Source organism: Pinus tabuliformis, chromosome 3_2 (assembly GCF_031772625.1).
Source record: "Pinus tabuliformis cultivar Carrire ecotype Pingquan chromosome 3_2, CPIR1, whole genome shotgun sequence".
In the NCBI taxonomy this organism is placed as follows: Eukaryota; Viridiplantae; Streptophyta; class Pinopsida; order Pinales; family Pinaceae; genus Pinus; species Pinus tabuliformis.
Genome location: NC_142302.1, coordinates 181,413,242 through 181,435,482, shown reverse-complemented (window position 1 = coordinate 181,435,482; position 22,241 = coordinate 181,413,242). Strand labels below are relative to the sequence as shown.

The 22,241-nt window shown below is 37.3% G+C and overlaps 1 protein-coding gene across 1 annotated transcript in view; it reads left to right on the top strand.

Annotated features, from left to right (window-relative positions):
• Positions 1–22,241, top strand: part of LOC149180389 (DNA polymerase delta subunit 1) — a 337,034-nt gene that overhangs the window by 159,310 nt on the left and 155,483 nt on the right. The window contains exon 10 of the mRNA XM_089416092.1: positions 15,242–15,308. Within this exon, the coding sequence (XP_089272218.1) occupies positions 15,242–15,308 (67 nt within the window). The remainder of the gene's footprint in view (positions 1–15,241; positions 15,309–22,241) is intronic.

Sequence of the window (22,241 nt, the reverse complement as noted above, 5' to 3'; positions counted from 1 at the left end):
AGAAACGATGGGAGAAGTGGATGGTTGCTGGGAGCTTGGCAGTGAAGACTGCGTGCAACGAATGGCAATAATCGAGGAGAGCAACGGAGACGGCTGCGTGGATAGCAGGACAGTCAGCGAGAAGAAACGTGGGTGGAGGAGTAAGGAGTTGCAGGGATGGATCCGCAAGGGAAAAGGCAACGAGGGTTTTACACAATTTCCTTAAAAAAATTTCGAAATTTTTCCTGTAACACAATGAAACCCTAGGCAACAGAAGACAGATAGCTTGGACAAACCCTCGAATTTCTTCAGAAAATTTGAAAATCCTTTGAAGAGTATCCCTGTAAAAATGATGCCGAGGCCAGATCGGGCCTAGATCTAGCTTCGGAACAAGACTACACCTTCAGATCTGTAACCTGTAATGACAAAACAAACACCCAGAAATAAAATATGCAAGAAAAAAAACTAAAAACCCTGAAACTGGCTAAATAATTACAATATTGACAATTTAAAGGCTCTAAATAGCCAGATGTGTCATTATGCCACATAAATATTTTCAGAATTTTAAATTTAATGTGAGATGCTTCAGAAAACCCTTCATGGATTCACAAGAAAAATTCAAATGATAAGCCTAGGATCAAAACTAGCTGGGCTCTTCAGAATGTGCTTCTCACGAGTTGGTTGGTTCAACCAAGAACTTCCCCAAATGCTCGTTGATCTTCGGAATCATGATTTGGGTGACATGAAGAGCTGTGGAGACACTTTTTGAGAACCATAAAGTTGTCATTGATGAAAGAAGGGTTATTGGAGGTTGATTGAGAGCATTACCAGGGTTTGTTGCAGAAGACATTGAAGCCTTGAAGAACTGTTGAATCCATATTGAAGATCTAAAGCAGAGGGTTGGAGCCCTAGAGGATATGAGTCCTCAAGAAGATCAGGTTGAATCTTGTGCTAGTGGAGAGGGTTGGAGCCCTAGAGGTTGGAACCTTATAAAGACAAGGTTGGAGCCTTGTGGAAAATAGGGTTGGAGCCTCATAAAGACCAAGTTGGAGCTTGGCACCTTGGAGGTTGGAGCTTGGACGATTGAAGATTGGAGTCTTTAGGGTTGGATCCCTAAGCTATTGTTGTGCTTGATTATTGTAAAAGGAGGATTGAATTCCTCGTCATTGATTAATAAAATTACTATTCTATCGTTGTTTACTCTATGTTCTAATTATAAGTGATCTTAACTGGTAAAAAATAACGATTGTAAAGAAACACTGATTCACCCCCCTCTCAGTATTTCCAAGACAAGGAATTTTATTTTAGTAATGGCTTCCATTGTGAGTCTTTAGGTTTGAGTCATCTAGTCATAAAAGTCAAATTTAGTCAATGTCATGTATGAAGGACCCTTCTTGGGCATGATACACTTGTATATGAGTCAATAGAAGTGTCAAACAACCCTCCAAGACAAGCGCAAGCATCCTCCTACAAGTCAACTTCAAAGAAATAATAATTTCTTCATAAAAAGGACACGTCGGTTCACCAAAACTCATGTCCAACCACTATAAATATGCAGCTCGACCTAATCTCAGTACACGGAAAATTCAGAAGTGCAAGGTACAGGGTTCTGCGGTTAGAGAAGTGCAAGGTACAACAGGTCTGCAGAAGTGCGGTTAGAGAAGTGTGAAGCCTTATCAAGAAAGCCTCTCCCCAAGCGAAGGAGGGATTAGAAGACAAGACTATTTTGGGCTAAAAATATCTCCACTAGTGCAAAATTGCACACCTATAAATTTGCAGTAAGGAGGCCGAGAAAGGGACCTATAAAAATGCAGTAAGAAGGCTAAGAAAGTCAAAGTTGAAGACCTATAAATTACAACAAGGAGGCAGAGAATTAACAACAAGCAAAGGGTTTGACTATTGTTGACTCAAGGAAGAGGAAGACGGCTTGGTGTCTTTGTCTTGGAGTGGCAACTAGGTCAAGGGTCTTGGTCTTGGTATGTCAATTGGAATCTCTATAAAAAGAATAATTTGTTTGGATTTTCATCTTAAAGAGTGAGAGGTTTTGGCCCTAGCTAATAACCTATATTTTGTGTCCCTTTTCTCTTTATGGTTTATAAATTGGTAGCTGTTTGATGAAGAAGAACACTAATAACTTAAATAAAATAAGATCCTAATCTAAAGAAGTAAAACACACTCACGAGCAATTACCAATGCAAGAGTAATCACTCAATTGCTATGCCCTAGATTTCTCAACATGATATGCTTGACCTAATTAGGGAGGGGAAAGGGATCAAGGAATGAATTTTCAATGAAAGGCAATGAAAGGATCCTATTGAGGTTTCTAGCCTAAGGGAAACCAAGGGCAAGAATTGGTCTTCGAGCTAGGGATTGCGATATCTTAAGATCCCACCATGGGAATCTCATGAAATTTGGAGGGCTTCTTGAGGAAACACCAGTGCAGTTGTGGACCGAAACTCGAAGTATTTGAATGGCTAGATCGTGAGATAATTGATGCCCTATGTGATCTAGAGGACTAGACCTAGAGAAGAGGAAGGGGGAGAAGGAAAATATGTTTAAGGTGATCACCTTTGGGTAGACCAGTGCCTAATCTTTTGGGGAGATTGGAGTTAGGTAGAATTATGACTATGGACCTTTGAATTTTCTAGGTCAAGGAGGCCTCAAAGACAACTTTGCTTAGCACTAGGGCAACAACAAAAGCAACTTCAAAGACTTTATACTTCGTTTTGCAAGATAAATGTCTTGTCAAGATAAATTTCAGTAATGAAACATCCCTAGGAACATTTATTCATTATACATGGCCTATACATGAAGCATTCACTCTTCAAAAACAAAATTTCTATAACTTTGCATAAGAGATGCGACAAACGAGCCCTAGAATAGCGAAATCCAAACAACAATGTATATGAGAAAATTAGAAAGAAAGAGTAGCATTAAAATGTTCGTAAATGTATAGGAATATATCTAACCATCCAAAAACTTGCCATCAAGAAGCTCGAAGACATTTCAAAATTATCCAAACATCAAAATTCATTCCATGCTCCAAAAATTCGTCCTCCAAGAAGGATAGTGAAAATCTCTAAAGAGATACTAGTTCCAAATCCAAGTGATGATGGTAAAATGAATCCTCATCACTTCTATTTATACAATTATAATAAGTTCGATTTAGCTACTTGGGCCTACATTAGCCCCTAAAATAGAAATAATGTGCAAAATAACTAACTTTTGGTGACAAGCTCACCAAACTAGCTCATAAAGCAAAGAATAAGCCTCTTAAGAGGTTGAATGATCAACAATGCATGCCATTGGGCCTTCTAAGAAGCTTGATGAAGTCTATAAGTGCCATAATGATGAATAGGATTCCCAAAAGTAGTGGACAAGGGGTTGGCTCCTTGTTCTCCAAATAATAAACCTGTGGTGCTCCCAATGGATGTGAGGGCAGACAAGTAACCTCATGGGTCTCTGAGTAGGTCGAAGATGCCTCTAGACCATCTGTAAGGGCTTAAATGATGGTGTAAGCGATGCTACATCAACATGCAAGTCCTGGGTCATCTGCCAAGAGTGTGGTACAACTGTGGGGCCGACTGGGCATGGTGAACCATATGCATCTTCCTTGTCCAATAGGTGAATCTCTAGTAATCTTTGAACATATCTGGGGATCTATGGAGTATTGTCTACTACCATGGAGGCCCATGGGTCTCAACGCACACCTCACATGTGCCAATGTAGCCCATCTGGAGGGTTAGGACCCTGTATATGGAGACCAAACCAAAAGTGGAGAGTCGGAGACCATCTGCAATCCTGCATAAGATCCAATGCATCCCGTAGCCTTCCAGTACAACAAATCATCAAAAGAAATCGAGTTAAAGAGCTTACAAACCATGGACAACAAGTGGGCACTTCATACTGGCATGCCCTTCCATAGTGGGCTTCGGCATGTGCTAATGTCTCTAAGATCCAAATGGGGTTAACCAAATATCCTATTAGGTGGTTTCTACTTTTAGAGGGGATAGTATGTCCAAGGTACGTCCTTTACATGGTGGTGGCATGTGATAAAGAGATGAATGGAGCAGGGAATGAAAGGGGTAGCCCATTGGCCACATGCTGGGGTACAAGTCTAGCTAGTGAAAAGGGAAGCCCACACTTGTATATAATGTATAAGAGGGAGCAATCGTGGCACATTAGGTGCCCCAAACTTGATTTTTCCACCCTTCTTTATGTGCCTTTTGCCTTTTATGATTTTTATTTAATTAACTGCTTGGGGCTCAAGGGATAAGAGCATGATGTGTAAGATATAGCAGAGGATCTCCCCTTTAAGGTGGGGCGATTCATTGCATACCAGGGGTTGGCAATATCATGGGTTCGTGAATGATAAAGGAGGCTCATTTGGGGCCTATAGGAACTAGTGTGATGACCATGATGATGGGGTAGGGCTCATGTATTGGATTTTTCCCATGTGCTAAATGTGTTTGTCCTGACCGTCTTTTGCATTTTGTGGTACATTTTCCTGTTGAATGTTGCCAATTATGCTTTTAATTTTCTTTTCAGCTACATCAACCTCCGGAGCATCGTTCCAAGTCCGACCCAAGGTGTGGGAAAGGGAAGGGGGGAAGGCTAACTCTATGTGGACGCACTGGAGGAATGTGGACCGAAGTGGGAGAAATCATGAATGGGGTTATAATGAGTGGAAGGGGAGTGATATATGTGGACGAGGGAGCGAGACCACGCAACCAAAATCAAGGTATCCCATGTAGTACCATCCCTAGAGCCCAAAGGTCAATAAAAGAGATCCCACAAGACTAGGGTCCAAGGTTAACATTCAAAATAGGTATAGGGGACAAGAGCATAGACCTAGCCCACTCTTTGCGCCGAATCCCCCCATTAATCCATGCCGACAAGTATCCATGATAAGTAAACTACAACACTTAATTTCCAAATGGCAAGGCATACCTTTAGGTTCGGGAGGCCTACCTTCAAACATACGATCATGACAGATTGGTGAGGGAGTGGCGGAGAAATGGCACAACGAACTAGTTGGTGGCTGTAAGAGGTTGCTAGCTGAGGACCATCTTGGAGAATTTTTTTCTCCTAGGGATATCACCCACAAAATGGTGGGTAACAAATCTCACTCAAAATCTAGCAAACTTAATTGTATTTTAGGATTTCAAGATGGGAGGGATTAGAACATTTCCAATGGATTTTGTTATGTACAAGGGTATTGAACTAGTATTTAATCAAGAGCACTAAGCCTTCTATGTACCTTGATGTTAGTAGCATTGGTTGTCAAACTTCTCTATCATGACCCCACCAAAAATGTACCCGTCACTCAAACAAAATCTTGACTTGACATATTCCATTTTTCCTATCATATTTTAATGCTAAGAGGGTGATATTGATGACAAAGATCCCAATGTAGGCAATGATTTTGATGATACATAGGTATTTGTTGTAGCATGATTTTTTGGAATGCTAGAGGCCATTTAGAGCCTATTTGTTGATGTATTTTTCAGTTCAGAGAGGGATTGCATTCGTTGCTACTTTGGATACATGCACCCTTACATGCTCTATAGATGAGAACTTTTTCTTCTTTCTGCGTAAATGTTTTGGATTTATATGGATGCACATGAATATATATGTTTTTCTTTAAAATTTGAATATTTTATATGTTTTTGGGCGATTGTTTTTTCGGTTTGATTTTTTTTTGGTTCTTAGTTCTCAGTTCAGAAGGTTTCTCAGTTCGATCCAATTAGGTTCTAATAACATTGCTTCTTATACAAAATGGGATCTGCCAAATCTGATTGAATTATTTAGCTTTCTTTGATTGGTGATCATAGGTATGGACACAGGCCTGCAGTCCACCATCTTAAATCTCCTTAAGATATCAGTTGCATATTTTCCTTGTGCTAGGAAAATCTCACTATCTTCTACCGCACCTCCAACTCTAGAAAGTATTGCATAATACCGATAACCCTCATCTTGAACTTTGAAGCTAGTTTGTGACACCCCTTTTCTTTTCCCAATTTTGTGATGTATTTGGGAACTTATAATGTCGGGGTACCAACATTGGTGCTATGAGTTAAAACTCCATGATGTGATGTGATCTTTTTCTTTATTGATTAAAAAAAATTCTAGAGCTGAAGGAAGGGGAATAGCCAAAATATTATGATGCCTTTAGAGGAAAAATTGCCTTGATTTAATTTTCCTTTTTATGAGATATATAATCTTCCCAAGAAGCTTCTAGCAAGAGGTTGGCAAGATGAAGGGTCAAGGTGTGATTATAAAACAAGAGGGATGATCAATCAAGTGGTTCTTTTTCCTTTAGCTTTTCGGCCTATTCCATTTTCTGTCTCGTAGATTCTTTTCCCTTGAACTCAAAAATTTGAATTGGCAAGAGAGTTGGTGGCAGAACCCATTGAGGTTCAAACTTTGCGAGTGGTTATGAATTGTGAGTGACAACTTATATGTCAGGAAGTGAATGTGTTACAATGCTTTTTCTTTGGAATAGATAGCTCTAAGGACTGAGAATGGTCCTGTTTGTGTGTGGCACATAGAGCATTGAAAAGGGGAGGGTCGAGGGACTGCAGAGAATAAAGGACTCCCTTGTGCAATGTAGACTACATGGTCATTTTGTGAATGTTTATGAGCTTGGTCAAAGATGGAAAGGATGGACATTGCGTTTTTTTCTTTGAGTAAAGGAGAGTGGCCTTCACTTTTATGCTAAATTTGGTTTGAAAACTGTGTGCTAAATCCTTGACTTTAATTTTCTCTCAAGGCATCAAGAATCTAACTTAGTGCTGGTTGGTTGCGAGAAAGACTACAACGCAATCTTGCCTATGTTTGGGTGCAGATTGACTCTACCATTTTTTAGTTCGAGATTCGCTTTTTTTGAATCAGATAAGTGCTTTTGTGCTTCACAAATGAAATTAGATTATTGCAACAATATATGTATGAAGTCTGCTTGGGGTAGCTCAATTGGAAATGGTCGTGGAAATGAAGTCTCAACCCATTGGAAATTCTTGGGTTCAAATCTTGTGCTATCCCCCGATCGGGGTGAGAAATTGGACATGATGATGACTTTTTTGTTGTTGTTGTAAGATTGGTAGGACTACATCTTCATCATGTCCAAATTTTCACCCCGATCAGGGGATAACACAAGATTTGAACCCAAGACTTTTGGTTCGGCGAGACTTCATTTCCACTACCATTGCCAATTGAGCTACCCCAAGCGGACAAACATGATGATGAAATTGTTGTAGTTGAAATTGCTTATTTTTTGGAAGTTTTTTTTTATTAAGATTTGTTTATGAAAAATAAACATGTGGATGGCATGAAGTCGCTAATAAAGTTGTAAATTGTTTTCTTAACCTCTGAAAAAAGTGATTGAATTGATTTGGGCAATCTTTTCTTCTTGGTAGAGATCGTATTAATAAATTTTGAAATTCATGGGTTGGTTGTGCGCATGCATGCCTTTCCTATTAATTGCGTGTTGCTTTTTCTTTAATTTTCTCTACAGGCTATAAGTCCCAAATTTGTCCTTTGACTTGAAGAGATTTGAGGTCCGAAAAAGAAGCCGAGGTAAAGTTTTCGAGTGATTCTTGGAGTTTAAAGGTCAAAGCCAAAATGTGATTTATTGGGTAAATGGGTCATCTTGGCATGTTCACTATAACTTTTCTTCCGAGAGGTTTTAGAGCTTGAAATGTGGACCATAATGAGGGGAAATCTCGTTGAACGTCTGATTCAATTTTTAGATCTTGTTTCACTATAATTTTAGAGATATGCTTTGAGGAGTTCGAGTATCCTAAATGCTCTTGAAATCAAGTTTCACACAAGTCAAAGTGGTATTTTTGCTATAACTTTATTTCTTAGAGGTTTTCGATCCTGAAACATGGACGAGACAAAAAATATATCTCAAGTTACTTGTGGTAGAAGTTTCAGATCTTGGTTTGTTATAATTTCAGAGATGTGCCTTGAGGAAGTTGGGTTTACAAAGCAGATAATGAAAGGTTGATCAAAGAGCGAGAAAAACAGGTAGAATTAAATGCAATGTTCTTGCAAAGTTTGTCTAAAATTCAAAAGTAGTTGCAGTACAGACCAAATGTTAGCATTGATGGAAAAGACCCATATAAGAAAATAGATAGCCCTTCAGAAAATCAAAAACATGAATTGACCATCAACAATACAAGGAAGTATACATCTAAGAGAAGACACTGAAGTAGGAATGTGGCTAATTCTAGTGAAGACTCCTTTGATTCGTATAGAGATGGTACAACTAGCTCTGATGGGATGAGTAGCAACAATTCACATAAGAAAAAGAAGAATAAACACTCTAAAGTTGCATTGCATGGGGAATTCAGGAAGCCAAAACCACCCACCTTAATGGTGAGATCAAGAAAGGTGAGAAAGTTGAAGGGTGGTTGTTGGGATTGATGAAATATTTGTTGAAAATGGTACCAAGGATGTGTTTCCTAGGCATTTCCCATTTTGGCCTTATTTACCACCGAAGTGTACCCAAGGATGTTTTGAAGACTCCATGCCCAAGGATGTATCAGAGGCTTCATGTACCATCAGAGTTCATCATATCATCAGAGTTTTTCAACTCTGCTTTTTCTTCTCATCTTTTTATTTTGTACTTAGATTCCACAAGCACTGCAGGGATGATGTAAAGTGATGCTAGTATGATGAGTTGTGTGATGTAACTGGCCCAGGTAACTTGGGACCTTGTCATCAAGTGAGTTTTCTTTGGGAGGTTTTTTTCACCTGGTTAATTATTATATCCTTACAGGGAGTTAATAAATATTTGAGTTTTTCCTCCAAGCATAATCCCGAAGTCGGAGTACGGCTTGATGGTGAGGCCTTGGGTGAGTCATAGTGTCTAGAGTCATTGTATATTACCATACTAGATCACTCGTAAAATTTCGTGGAATTTGATTAGGTCTAGGGGTTATTTTTAAAATTTCCCGCAGAGCGGAAATTTTAATAAACTCTGAAAATAAAATGTAATAAGTGATGTCTTGAGAAGTTGTATGGGGCATGTGGGTTCAAAATTACACTTCTCAGCCTCAACTTTCTACTATGACACACATTGAGGTGTAAAAAATAAGTTCTAGACCCTGAAAACCCACTTTTCCTAAGTTTAGTGGGAAATCTGACAATAAATTAAACTAGAAATAAATTAAATAGAGAAAAATGAATAGCTCTATGTGACAAATGACATGGTAATGACTTGGAAATTATCTCAAGTCAAAGGAATGAGTCAAAGGGACGAGTAGAGGATGATTTGGCACCTTGCATCATAAATACATGGCCCACTCAAGGAAATCAAATTTCTGGCATTAATGAGGAAGCTGCTCTTGAAAATTCGTATATGTGGAGTTAATGCACATTTGAGGGGTTTTGGGAGAATATTTGGTAGAGATTTTGTGGAAATTTGTTCCCACATCAGTTCCCACCCATTTACACTTGTCATTCCATCATGAAACACGAGTTTGCTCAAGGATTGTGTTGGCCTCTCTAGAGGAAATCGAATGGCTACTTGGGAAATTCGAATTTCCATGTAGAAACATTAGAATTGTCATCCATTTGTCTTGGGATTGTCACCATTTGCCCGAGGATTGACTCCCAAACTTCTATATAATAGGGGCATGGGCTCTCTATATGAATCCATTGTTATGAGCTATTGTGCTTTGGAAAGCTCTGCTCTTATGTACACTTCTTCTTAATTGCAATAAAAGACTTTGGGGTTCATTCATGACTTGTTGTTCCATTGGAATATGATGATTGGCTCACTATTGGTATAATTTTCTTTGCTCATGCTTTGATTTATTTTATTTCCATATGCTCTTGTAGATTTGTTAATGTAAAACTATCTTGCGTTGACAATTGATTTAGGAGTAGGCTTTAGGTGTAGAAATCTCTAGCTATTTTCCAATAAATTTCTAGAGTTTTCTTATGATTTCTTATTTGATAAATCTATATGGGACTAATATTGGGTTGAAGTTTTGTAGAGGAAAATCTTGTTGGATCAAATATCAAGCGTGAGGAGAAGTCTTTGGATTTGAAGTCAAAGACAAAAAGACATATGTTCGCAGGTTGAAGAAGGCATTATATGGCCTCAAGCAAGCTCCAAAGGCATGGTATGCCAAGATGGATGCATACCTACAGAGATTAGGCTTCACAAAGAGTTCTGCTAATTCGAGCCTTTATATTAAGGTTGTGAAGTGTGAGCAGGTAATCATTCTTTTGTATGTAGACGATCTTCTCTTGACAGGTGTAGAAGGTCGAATTGAAGAATGTAAGAAGCAATTAGCAACATAATTTGACATGAAGGATCTAGCGCTAATGCATTACTATTTGGGACTAGAAGTCTAGCAAGGACCTTATGAGATTTATCTAGGTCAAAGGAAGTATGTGATCAAGGTGTTGAAGAGGTTTGACATGATGGATTGCAAACCAATGACAACTCCAATGATCACAAACTTGAAAAGACTAAGGAATTCTGAATTTGGCCCTGTGGATCCTTCCAAGTATAGAGAATTGGTTGGCTCACTGATCTACTAGGTGAATACTCGACCAAACATATGTTTTGCAGTAAATGTTCTCATTCAATTCCAAGTGGAGCTGAAGCATGATCATTGGGTAGCAACAAAACATATTCTGAGATATTTGCAAGGAACCATCCACTACTGCCTAAAATATGATAGAAGGAATGATGTCCACTTGATGTAGTGACCAATATGGAAGGAGCACTACAGGAGGATGTTTCAGTTTTTGATCCTCCACGATCTCATGGATGAGAAGAAAGCAAGATACAATTGCTTTGAGTAGTGCTGAGGCTGTGTATATTGCAGTCTGTGAAGCAAACAAAGAAGCTTTCTGGTTAAGGAAGCTGCTATCCAACCTATTTGAAGGACCAATGGACCCTACAATGATATGTTGTGATAACAGCAGTTGTATACGATTGTCTAAAGACCTAGTATTTCATGGAAAGACAAAGCATATCAACAACAAGTATCACTACATTCGGAAGCTAGTACAAGATGGTGTATTGCAACTACAATATGTCTCCACTGGTGAACAAGTAGCTGACATATTGACGAAATCTCTTCCTAATAAGAAGCTTGTGTATTTGAGAGACAAACTTGGTTTGGTTGATGTATCCTCCCTAGTGAGAGGGAGAGATAAGCACATCATTCTTGTCTGCACATGGGAAGACAGAATGGAGGATTGGGTAATCATCTGACATTTGATACTCTTTGAGGATGAGGTAGGGCATCCAAGATAAGAGTAGTCGTGGACCGATATTCTTTGAGGACTAGCTATCCAAGATAAGAATAGTCCAAAGAAGGTCATACTCTGTGAACACCTGGGTGGAGTATGTACCTTGAGAGACAATGAGGATGGTGTCTATAAATCATTGGTCTCACTAGCATTGTGCTTTGATCTTGTGGAGAGATAGAGCTTTTAGTCAAGGCCAAGCTATATGACAATGCTAGTTGATATGACGCTAGATAGATGGGTTACCGACCCAACTTTTTTTATGATCTCTTTAGATTGAGAATGTCCATGTGCCATTTATGAATACCTCCCTAGTTAAGAGGGAGCGTTGAAAAAAGTGTAACTAGGTTTAGTCTTCATAAATATGAAATGTACTTTTGATTTTTGCAAATTGTAAAATGAAAGGAAAATTATTATTATTATTTTTGGAGCATGGGTTTTCATGCTCAAGGTTTTTTATTTTATAGGTAAAGCACCCATTGAGTGTATCTAGGGTTTGTCCTAGGTCAAGAAGTCAAAAGAGTCATTGTAAAGAATTTTTTTTTGTTTTTGTTTTTAAAAGTGTCAAAATAGCCTCCAAGACCAAGTCGGCCCGACAACTGGTGAGTCGACCTAAAAGGAAGAACAATGCCCACCTTGAAGAGCCTATATATAGGAGGGAACTCATCCTCCTTGAGACAGACTCACTCATCACACATTTTAGCGAAGAAAGAGGAAGAAGAAGGCAATGAAGAAGGAAGAGGATGAAGGAGACTTATGTTTGGACTATTTCTCTCTCACACGTGCTAAGGAGGACACTAGGGTTTCTATAGTAAATCTAGAGTTTCTATATACGAGTTTGATCTTGGAGAAAAGAAGGCAAGAAGGTCAAGCGAAGGTCACCAAGGTTCATCCTCAAGCTCCAAAAGTCAGGGAAAGGAAAGCGAAGGTCAAAGGAAGGCTCAGAAGGCAAATCGAAGCTCACATGTGTGGCAGCAGCAACTGCAAGAGGGCCGGAATTTTAGATCTGCAGTGGAGGCTGAAAATTCTGCAGCAGAAGGTCGAAGAAGTGCTACTGGAAGAGAGTTGACTGGGTTTGACTGGATCAAGGTTAGCACATCATTTGGAGAGGTTGGTCTTGGTCATGGAGGGTATTGGTATCAGAGTTAAGGTCTTGGAATTCGTCAATTGAAAAATCTATAAGGAAGAGGGGATTTGCGGGTTTTCCTCTCAAGTGGAGAGGATTTGGCCCTGGCTTGCAGCCTATATTCTGTGTTCTTTTTCTTCTTGTTTTGGTAGCTGTTTGATGATACACACACATAATAATTATTAATAAGTAACAAAGCTAATAAGTAAAAAGACATCACAAGCAGTTATCAAGTAAGTAGAAATCACTCTCATCATTGCCCTATAGATTTCTCAACACTTCCATCCCTCAATTGGTAATCCTGGAGTAAGAAGACTTGGGCACTGGGTTTAAACTACTATAGCAGCCATATATCACTGAAAAACAACAGCTGATATATCTGGCTGAAAATAGCCCACAAAAGCTGACAGATTTTGCCAAATCTGCTGAAAAGCAGTGCAGTAAACCATAGCCAAACGACTGAAAAACACACAGATCATGGCATATCTGCTCGCAAGCAGCTCCAAAACAATAATATCTGCTAACAACCAGCACCAAGGCAATAAATTTCTCCTTTTATTTTTTGAAAAACATCAATTCAGAATCCAATTCTTTTCGATCTACAAATTTGGGCAGCATTACAATGAAGAACAAATTCACTCTGTTGTAAAATCTTCTAAATTGTAAAAAATGTCACTGAAAAAACAAACTATACAGTCAATTTTTTTTTATTGGCAGCTGGAATTATGAATCTGTATGAACGTATGATCAAGTGGCAGTTGTACTTCTTTTTTGTATAGTCCATGCAATTAGATGTGATGAATATAATCTGTAGGGATGCTGGCGGCTGATTTGTATTTTGATGGTTGTATGGCTGCTGTAGGATCATACAACTGAGTCAATACAATTTAAAAGTTCCTTTTTATTTTTCTTTGCTCTAGTTTAGAATTTGGCTTTGAAACCAAGACTTTTTCAAACCTGCCTTTTAAAACCACAAATCAATTAATTCTGTTTTTTAATGATTCAGAATCCTTTTGTTTCGTTGATGTGTCTTGTTGGCAATTGCTCAATTCATCTCTACTGGGAGAAGTCCCCTGTTCCCACGCAGATTCAGCAGGATCCAGAGTGTTGAAGGTGCAAGTGTAGAAAGATTGTTTTTCAAATCCTTGAGACTCTTGTTATGTCTTTGAGAATGCTGGGCTCTGATACCATACAATGATCACTGATAGCACGAACATATATAAAAGAAACCAATATTGAGTTAATAACGGGAAATTGAAAGCTTTGTTGTAAAGGGTTACAAGATGGTCTAGTCAATCCACTTTATGAATGCGGGATAGACTAAAAATTACACTAAAGTGAAATAAAGCATAAAAGCATAAAATAGCGTGAAGTCGAAGTGACTTTAGTAATGTCTTTGTCTAATATCTTATTGTGTTGGAAAATCTATATAGGTGGCAGTTAAATGATTTTCCTCTTAATGACATTAAGTTGTGATGTTTTTCATTATTAGTATTATATTTCATAATTATCTTTTCTGATCATCAATATTAATGCCAAGCAACAAAAGAAGAGAACACAAGATATAGGCATGCTGCCAGGGAAAAACCCCCCTTAAGGGGAAAACCAGGTCATAAATTCTTCCTTCAATAGATTCAAAAGATGAGACGACCATGACCCTTACAATCTAGACTCAAGACTACCTCCATCCATCATAGCATTGAGACACGAACGAACTGTGGAAGCATCACTGTAATAGCATCAACGAAGTCACTGTACTAGCACCGAGATGAGGTTACTGTGGTGATGTGAGAGCATCGAACAGAGGTCACTGTAATAACCTTTAATCCTGTGAGAGCATATCGAACTGTTGGGAGGCCTGACACTGATCATAGAGATTATCTTGATGCCCTATCTGAACTCCTGAAACAACACTGAAATGTCCGCCCTTATCCAAACTTGGATCACCGAAAATGTCTGCCCTCATCTGAACCCTGTGATCACCAAAAAATGTGTGCCCTCATCCAAACTCTGTGATCACTGAAAAATGCGAGCTCTGAAATTCTGATCCGAAAAACTGTATATCAAATGCGAGGTACTCATCCTTGTATATATAGTTGTTTGCCATACGAAAATAGGCTGACATGAGTTGATGAAGAGATGCATTATTTAATATTGAGCCGACATGCATATTCATTTAGTTGTGTAGGCCGACATGAGATCTTCTTATGGAATATGACTTGATGGAGATCCTTTCAACAGCAAGGAGATTTCGATGGATGGAGGAGTCTTCATAAATTTATTTTGACAATAACCTAAAGCCTACAATGGAGGCTTGACCTATACATTTGACCCAAGCATGAAATCCATGCTTTAATAAGTCAAATCGAATTAATAATAAAAAATCTTTTCACTTTTTTTTGACAAGTTCATTACATGATGACTCAAGTACATTAATGAAGACCGAACATAGTTACATTTTCCAACAAATTGACCATTATAATATGATATTTTCTTTAACAGAAGCTTCGATGTCAATCAGTCAAGATGACTTTTGAGATGTTCATTTTGATTATAACAATGTTTTCCACTGTCAGTTTGCAAGTCTAAGTAATTTTATGTGACATAATCTATGTACATGTTTTTCCTTGTTGGAAAAATGTTTAATTTGTTTGTATGAGAGAAAACTATAAATGATGATTTGTGTTATAATTTTTGCTTTTTGTTTTTGAGCTTAGCGGACCTTAATTAGTGATACATAATCATCTCACAATATAATCATTCTTTTGATCTTATAAACAATTTAGTGCTTGAACTGTGGGCTATATTAATACATGAACTTTGTGTTAATAATTTTTTGATCACCTTTCGAATTTTTGCCAGGCAATATGGTACACGAGAGAGCAAGGAAGCAACGATTGAAGGCAGAGTTCAGTTCGATTTATTTCAGGCATGCTCAAGCAACTTTAATTTCATTTGAATTTCTCTTTTATTATTGCCATATGCTCGTGGACAAACTTTATTAATACATAAAAATTATTTCTTCTGGCTTTTAGCTTCTACCTTATAGGAATCACTTTTGCACTTCTACTACCTATCTCTATTGATGTAACTTTGAGTCCATTAACCTAACATTTTTAGTCATTTGTGGAGATTAATAAGACTATCTTATCTTATTTAAATTATTCAAAATCATAACTGCATAGAATGTACCATGGCAGTGTTGATGTTTTCACAAACATGTATCTATAAGTATGTGTTGATCATTTAGTGAAGCGAACATGTTTTTCATTGTCAACATAAGACCACATTTAGATATGATTTGTAGAGTTGGATTTTAATCCTTTATCTTGTCATTTCTTGAAAGTATTTGTCTAGTGGTCTTTGTTTGTTTAACAGCTAATTGTTTACTAGTTGAAGTTTCATATGGCGAAATGGTCTTGATTGTTTGGGGGCAAATTCTTGTTTGATGGTTGTTTGTTTTCCAAGTTGATTGTGGGGTAGGTTCTCTTTTTCTACCATTAAATAGTGCTTTTAAAGTTTTTATGAACATTCTAATGGAGAGCGACATGATTTTTTTTTTCAAGTCATTAGTTGTGGGTCTCTTTTGGAGTTATTCTCAGATGTTAGATTTCTCTAGAATTAGGATTGGGAAATACTGTTTGATTCCAGAAGGAATAGCTAATATAGAAAAGCAAATGCATATTTGATATTGGATTGCATATAAGTTTGTATCTCAGTGTTATTATGAATATGGTTGTTTACAAGTGTTGGATAAAGAGGGTTCATTGCACTGAAGGAATCATGTTCAGGTAAGATGTTAGCAGGTCATTTGTGGGAACAATGACTCTCAATTAATATAATAAAGATGAATTTTGAGGATAGTTGGAGAATGTAGAGTGTCAACAAATTCTGAGGGATGACACCCAAGATGACAACTCATGAGCATTGAAATGTGCATTTATAGAAAGTAAATAATTCAAAATTTTAAAATGAGAGATGTATATAGGAATATATTGAACAGTGATTTATTGATAAGAATTGATATAATTATGATTTACAATCAGCCTCGTACCAATATACTCATATGCGTTGATTGGTCACAAGTTTCTGCCCTTTTACCATCATTAGCCTAATTAATATTATTTTTATTTTATTTTTATATTTATGTTTATTGCATTGCCACACCCTTGAGGAATGCTTCATCTTAAAAGCATAGTATTTAGGAATCTCTCTAGTTGAGCATGCTTTCTTGGTGGCATCATCTTTGTCTTTATTTGGTTGTAGGGGCTTTACTTGGTTTTTGATTTGAGCATTCGTGAGGTCATGTTTTATTATATGCATCATATTTCGAAGTATTTCAATCTGTTTGTTGAATAGGAAACCTTGATGTTGGTTGGTACTTTTCTTGCTTCTGCTGGTTAATGTTTGGCTATGCTTGTTGCCCGTTTTCACAAGGGCCTGGGTCTTATCAACCTTAGATGAGGTGGAATATATTTTGCATTTTTTTCTTTATGAGTAGTAGCTTATTTTTGGGGGACACTATATTCATTTTTATTTTTCGTTTTACATGAGATTGATGTGAATGACACTTTTGGTGGTGCTTTGTTATTATTGGATTCTAAATTGTAACTTACAATAATTTCGTTTTTTGGATTTGACACGTCTACTTCATTGCCTAAGTAATGTAATGAAAAACTTGTTTTTTCTATGCCTTGGAGACTAATTCTTACCGCATCTGCGGCAATTATTTTCTTAATTTTTGTCCCTTTTGGAGTGGTGATATGTTTGTAATTGGTTGTCTTAGCTGGAACTTCTTAAGCTACCTCTTATTGACTAATGAACTGCCTTTTGAGAATTTTTTCCATGCTTCTAGATTGAATCAAATTCCTAGGTCTTAATAGCCTTAGGTCGCCATTGATAATGGGTTTTAACCCCAAAATAACATTTCCAGTAGTTGACTCTCTATATGATTGTGAAATCTTGTTGCTAGAACTTTTCCCACATGGTTATATTCATTAGTGGTCCACATTGAGTAAATTGGTGAACCTGGTATAATTTTTGTCCTCTTCATCATTGTGAAATCTCTTAAGAAGATCATTTGTGAACAGTTGTCATCTCATTGAAAAAACACTAGTTTTCTTGGACCACAATGTGAACCCATCGTAAACATCACCTTTTATGTATAAGGATGTGATTGATATCTTCTTTAATTTGTTGTTAGGTGGGTTCGTTGCAAATACACTCTTGATTTTTCTTCTCACATGATAACCTTTCGATTGTCTAGTCCATCATATTTAGTTATCTCATTTTTTTTAAATAACTTGTGTTATCTTGATATATCTGGTAACTTATATTTGGTGATTCTAGGCTTGGTGCTGGATTTTGTCAGACCAAGGGTTGTACAAAGAATAAATCTAGCCTTTTGGCCAGTTGGTCAATAGTCTATGATTGTTAAGTATCCTTGATGCTTCATTCTTATTGCTTCTCATTCATATTAGGGCTTGCCATCGTTTTAATGAATTTTGTATTAACCTAATAAATTTTCCCTACTTTTCTATTCATTTTTCGATTTTGTCTCCTAATGCTTCTTGTTCCTTCTCAACAATGTTACCATGGTGGTGTCTCATGTTGTTCACTTTATTTCTACAACAACTAACATTTGCATGTAAATCGTCATTTCTAACCATCTTAAGGTTGTTTTTTTCATTGTGGAATCTACCTTGTTTTATATAAGGTTTTTATTAGTTAATTTTATGAAACAAGGTTTAAATTTTTTAATAAAGTGGCTTTATAAATTTTTGTTGACTACATGAAAAAGTCCAAGTGAAGAATAAAACAAAATTAAGCATTGATTTTGAAGGGAGGGGGCAACTCTATGAAAAGTCATGTATGAATTAAGGGCTTTTTATCAATTTTTAATAACAATGATTATATGGAATATGATATGGTAGTTTATATAGAAATATGTGAGTGTACAACCTGATTTGGTAGTTGTACAAACTTGTTTATCATGAGATTGGCAAATGTATTCCTACAGTTTTATAGGGGAATATATTGAATAATTATTGATTGATAAGAATTGATTTGATGATGATTTATAATGGGACTTGCGATGGTATACTTAAATGTTTTGACTTATCACAAGGTGAATGTAAGCCCATTGACCTTTCATTAACCCAATTAATATGATTTATTATTATCATTATTATTATTATTATATTTATATTTATGTTTATTACAATGAGTATAGACAGTTATTCTAATAGTTGAGTTGTTTAGTTTGTGATTGATGAGAGGAAAAAATATTGGGAGTCTGGGAGATTGATACATCATAACCTGTTTATTTAATAGAAACAGTTACTTGTATTGATGACTAAAGGACCATGACATTACCCTTATAATGGATTGCAAAGAGAGACCTAGTGCAAAAGTGAAAGAGTTGGTCATGGTGGATTTGAACCCATGCCTTGCTTGAGGTATGGATTTCCCAAGTAATGGTCTTCCATTTCCTAAATTAAAAATAATTTACTATTGCGATGTCAAGTCATGTATGTTGATGTTCACTATGGGGATTTCACTTTTTTCTTCTTAGATGCCTCTGTCCATTCTTCTTTGTGGGTTTGGAAGAGCATTATTGGTTTGTGCGATTCTCCTTCCTTTGTTTTTGTCTTGTTGTCTTTTGTGTCTTCAACCAGGTTTGGCTTTATTTCCATTGCTCATGTGTTTACCTCCTCATGCACATGGGTTGAGCTTGTTCTGCTTTTGCTGTGTTAGTCCAACTAGTGTGGAGATTCGGGCCTTTGGTTGGTATTGCAGTGGAGAGATAAGTTTTGCATATACTAGGAGAGGAGTCTCTAATGGGATGTATGGCTTCTCTTTGGATTAGGTCTTTGGGGTGCTCTTTCAAGGTGCTTTTCCTTGGAAGAGTGGGTTGCTACTTTGTGACTAAAATTAGTGCATTTGTATATTTTGGTGGAGCTTGTAATGCCCCTTGACAAAATATGCTAACCCAACTTGCAATTTTTTTTTTTTTTTTTTTTTTTTTTTTCTCTTTTAGGCATTTTGACAAATACTTTGCATGTAAATATTTCTTCAAACACTTTGTATGCAAACAAGAAGAGCTATTTTTGTAGAGACATCTCTTCAAACATTTTGCATGTAATTAAAGATGAAACCCTCACTTAATAAAACTCCCCAAATTAGTAGTAATAACTCAACTCAATTTTTATTAATCTTCAACATGAAATTACATGCTAGATGACCATTTAAAAATGCGAAAAATATTGATTTTTGAAACTTGGTAGTTGCTCCGGCAAATGGCACTAATTGGTTGAAGAAATTTGTTGAAGAATATAGCTTCAAAAATAAAATGATGGTGTCTCAAGAGAGAATGTGGCCCCCCTAGGAAGAATGCGACCCATCTAAATAACACAAGCTCCTCTAGGAAAATCAACTCCACAATAAATTGGATAGTCACAAAGAATCTTGATCTCAATCAAATGCAACATCCTTAGTAAACTCGGCCTCCACAATAATAAACTTCGTCTCTTCAAAGAAATTCAGTTTCTTAAAAGAATTCGGTCCCCACAAAATAGACTCATCTTAAAAGAATTTTGGCATCCACTATGGATTCAACATCCACAAAAATAAGACTTGCTGCAACTAGATGAATCAATTCTCCTTCAAATTCCCATGATGTCTGGCAAAATGTAGCTTCTCCTTCAATAAAAGCACATGTGAAGAACTTGTATGAATCCTCCTTTTTGACTAGCTAGGGTGGATGTGTCTCACCAACAAAACCATTATTGATCAACTAGGGCGTGATGTGTTTCACCATCGAAACTAATCCTCACAATTGTTTCACACTCTTTACTCAAAAGATCCAATAGCTTTCCAAAATTGACTTGAGAAAAATAACCAATGCATGATAAAAAATGAGCTCCAATTCTCTTTTTATTAGTAGAATACCCTGGGTCTATACCATGTGTCATCAAAAGACCATGGGTCATTTGATCAATAAAGTAACACCTTTTTTAATTTAATTAGTCAACATCACCTCATAAATGTTGCTTTTTTCACCCAAATGACATTAAATAATTAAATTAATTGATCCCCTTCTTCCGACTATAGCCTATGAGAATCAAATAGGCTACTAAGTCGACCTCCTATAATCATTACTCGAAAAGCGACATGACAAGCCTCCCTTCTTGAGATTGCTTGCCCTCAAGAAACTACAAAGTAAGATGCTACAAAATTTGATCTCCTTCTCACATTGCATCCTGTATTGGCAAATTTGTCGACCTAATAAGATATTCTTTGATTACACTACATCCTTAACTTCATTTCCCTGACGTCCTAAATCTCCTTAGGAACCACTCGTCATCCAGTCGGGGTGGCTCGATTGAAATAACTACTTGTTGTCCTAATGCCTTCTTGAAGTAGGATACATGGAAAACATTATGGATCTTGCTCCCCTGTGGGAGCTCAAGCTCATAAGCCACTTTCCCAACTCTCCTTATTACCCTGTAGGGACAACGAAAACGAGGTTTCAAATTTTCTGAACCATTTTTCTTTAGTGAAGACTATTTGTACGATTGTAACCTTAGAAAAACCAAGTCTCCTTCCTCAAAGTTGTGCTCAACCTACTTACATCTTCCGTTGATTCTAGACAACTTGTAAGTTTTGCTTAAGAGCGTCAAGGACATCTTGGCTCTCCTATATCCAATCTTTAGGCTTGGGAGGCATATTGTCCCGAAAAGCCAACTCTAGAAATGAAGGAGCATCATGGCCATACAATGTTCGAAACAGGGTCATACCAATGGACATATGATAAGTGGTGTTGTAGTAGTGTTCTCATAGATGCAACCACTTAATCCAAGCGTTCTGCTAGCTTGACACATAGTCGTGCAAATATCCCTCGACCCATTAGTTTACAATCTCTGTTTGGCCATCTGTCTGAAGGTGAACATTGGTGCTAGGAGTAAATTCTGTGCCAACTAACTTGAACAACTCTTACCAAAATGCACTGAGAAACTTGTTGTCCCAATCACTGATAATGTATTTAGTGAATCCATGGAGTCTAAATACCTCCTTGAAAAACAACACAACCACTTGTGCTGCCTTGTACTCTAAAGAAATTGCAAAAAAATCTGCGAACTTGGTCTAATGATCAACAACTACATAAATGCAATCTCTGCCCTTCCCCTTCAGAAGACTTGTGATGCAATCTTTTAACACACTCTTGCACTTTTGCTCTGGAATGGGCGAAGGATGCAACAAACTTGTGGGATGAGTATGCGCCGACTTGTTCTGCTAGGAAGTTATACACTCCCCCACATGTCTTAGTACATCATCCTTGTTGTTGCTCACGCTGTATAGGCACCGCGATAACAGATCAGGGTGGGGACTGTCACTCTGATCCCCATCCACTCCGTTCTAGCTGTCTCCCAACAATAGGCTATGGGGAGTAGTCCCTATGGAAATGAGGTGATGGAAAGGAAGTTGGGAACCAACTTGTCTGGGAGATACAGTGGAGTGGCCTAGCTACTAGGTAAATTTAGTAAGATTAAGGATTCGATTAGATTTAGAATTAAGACTAGTTCCTTATGGAGTCAAAATTTCTTGCGTGTTACAAATTAAGGCCAAGTAACTAGATGTACAATTGATGCTTAGATGATTAACTAACCCATATGAAATGCAAGTCCTAAGGTCTAGGTGAAATGCACGGATCTTGGTTACTTTTAAGTTATATGCCTAGTCTAAGTTGAACCTTCCCCTTAATTGTTTTGAGATTAGTTTTTGGAGTAGGTTGTGGGATGGTAGCCAACGGGAAGCAAACAGAGGCTTGATTAACGATACCCCCCCTGTGTTCCAACCACCT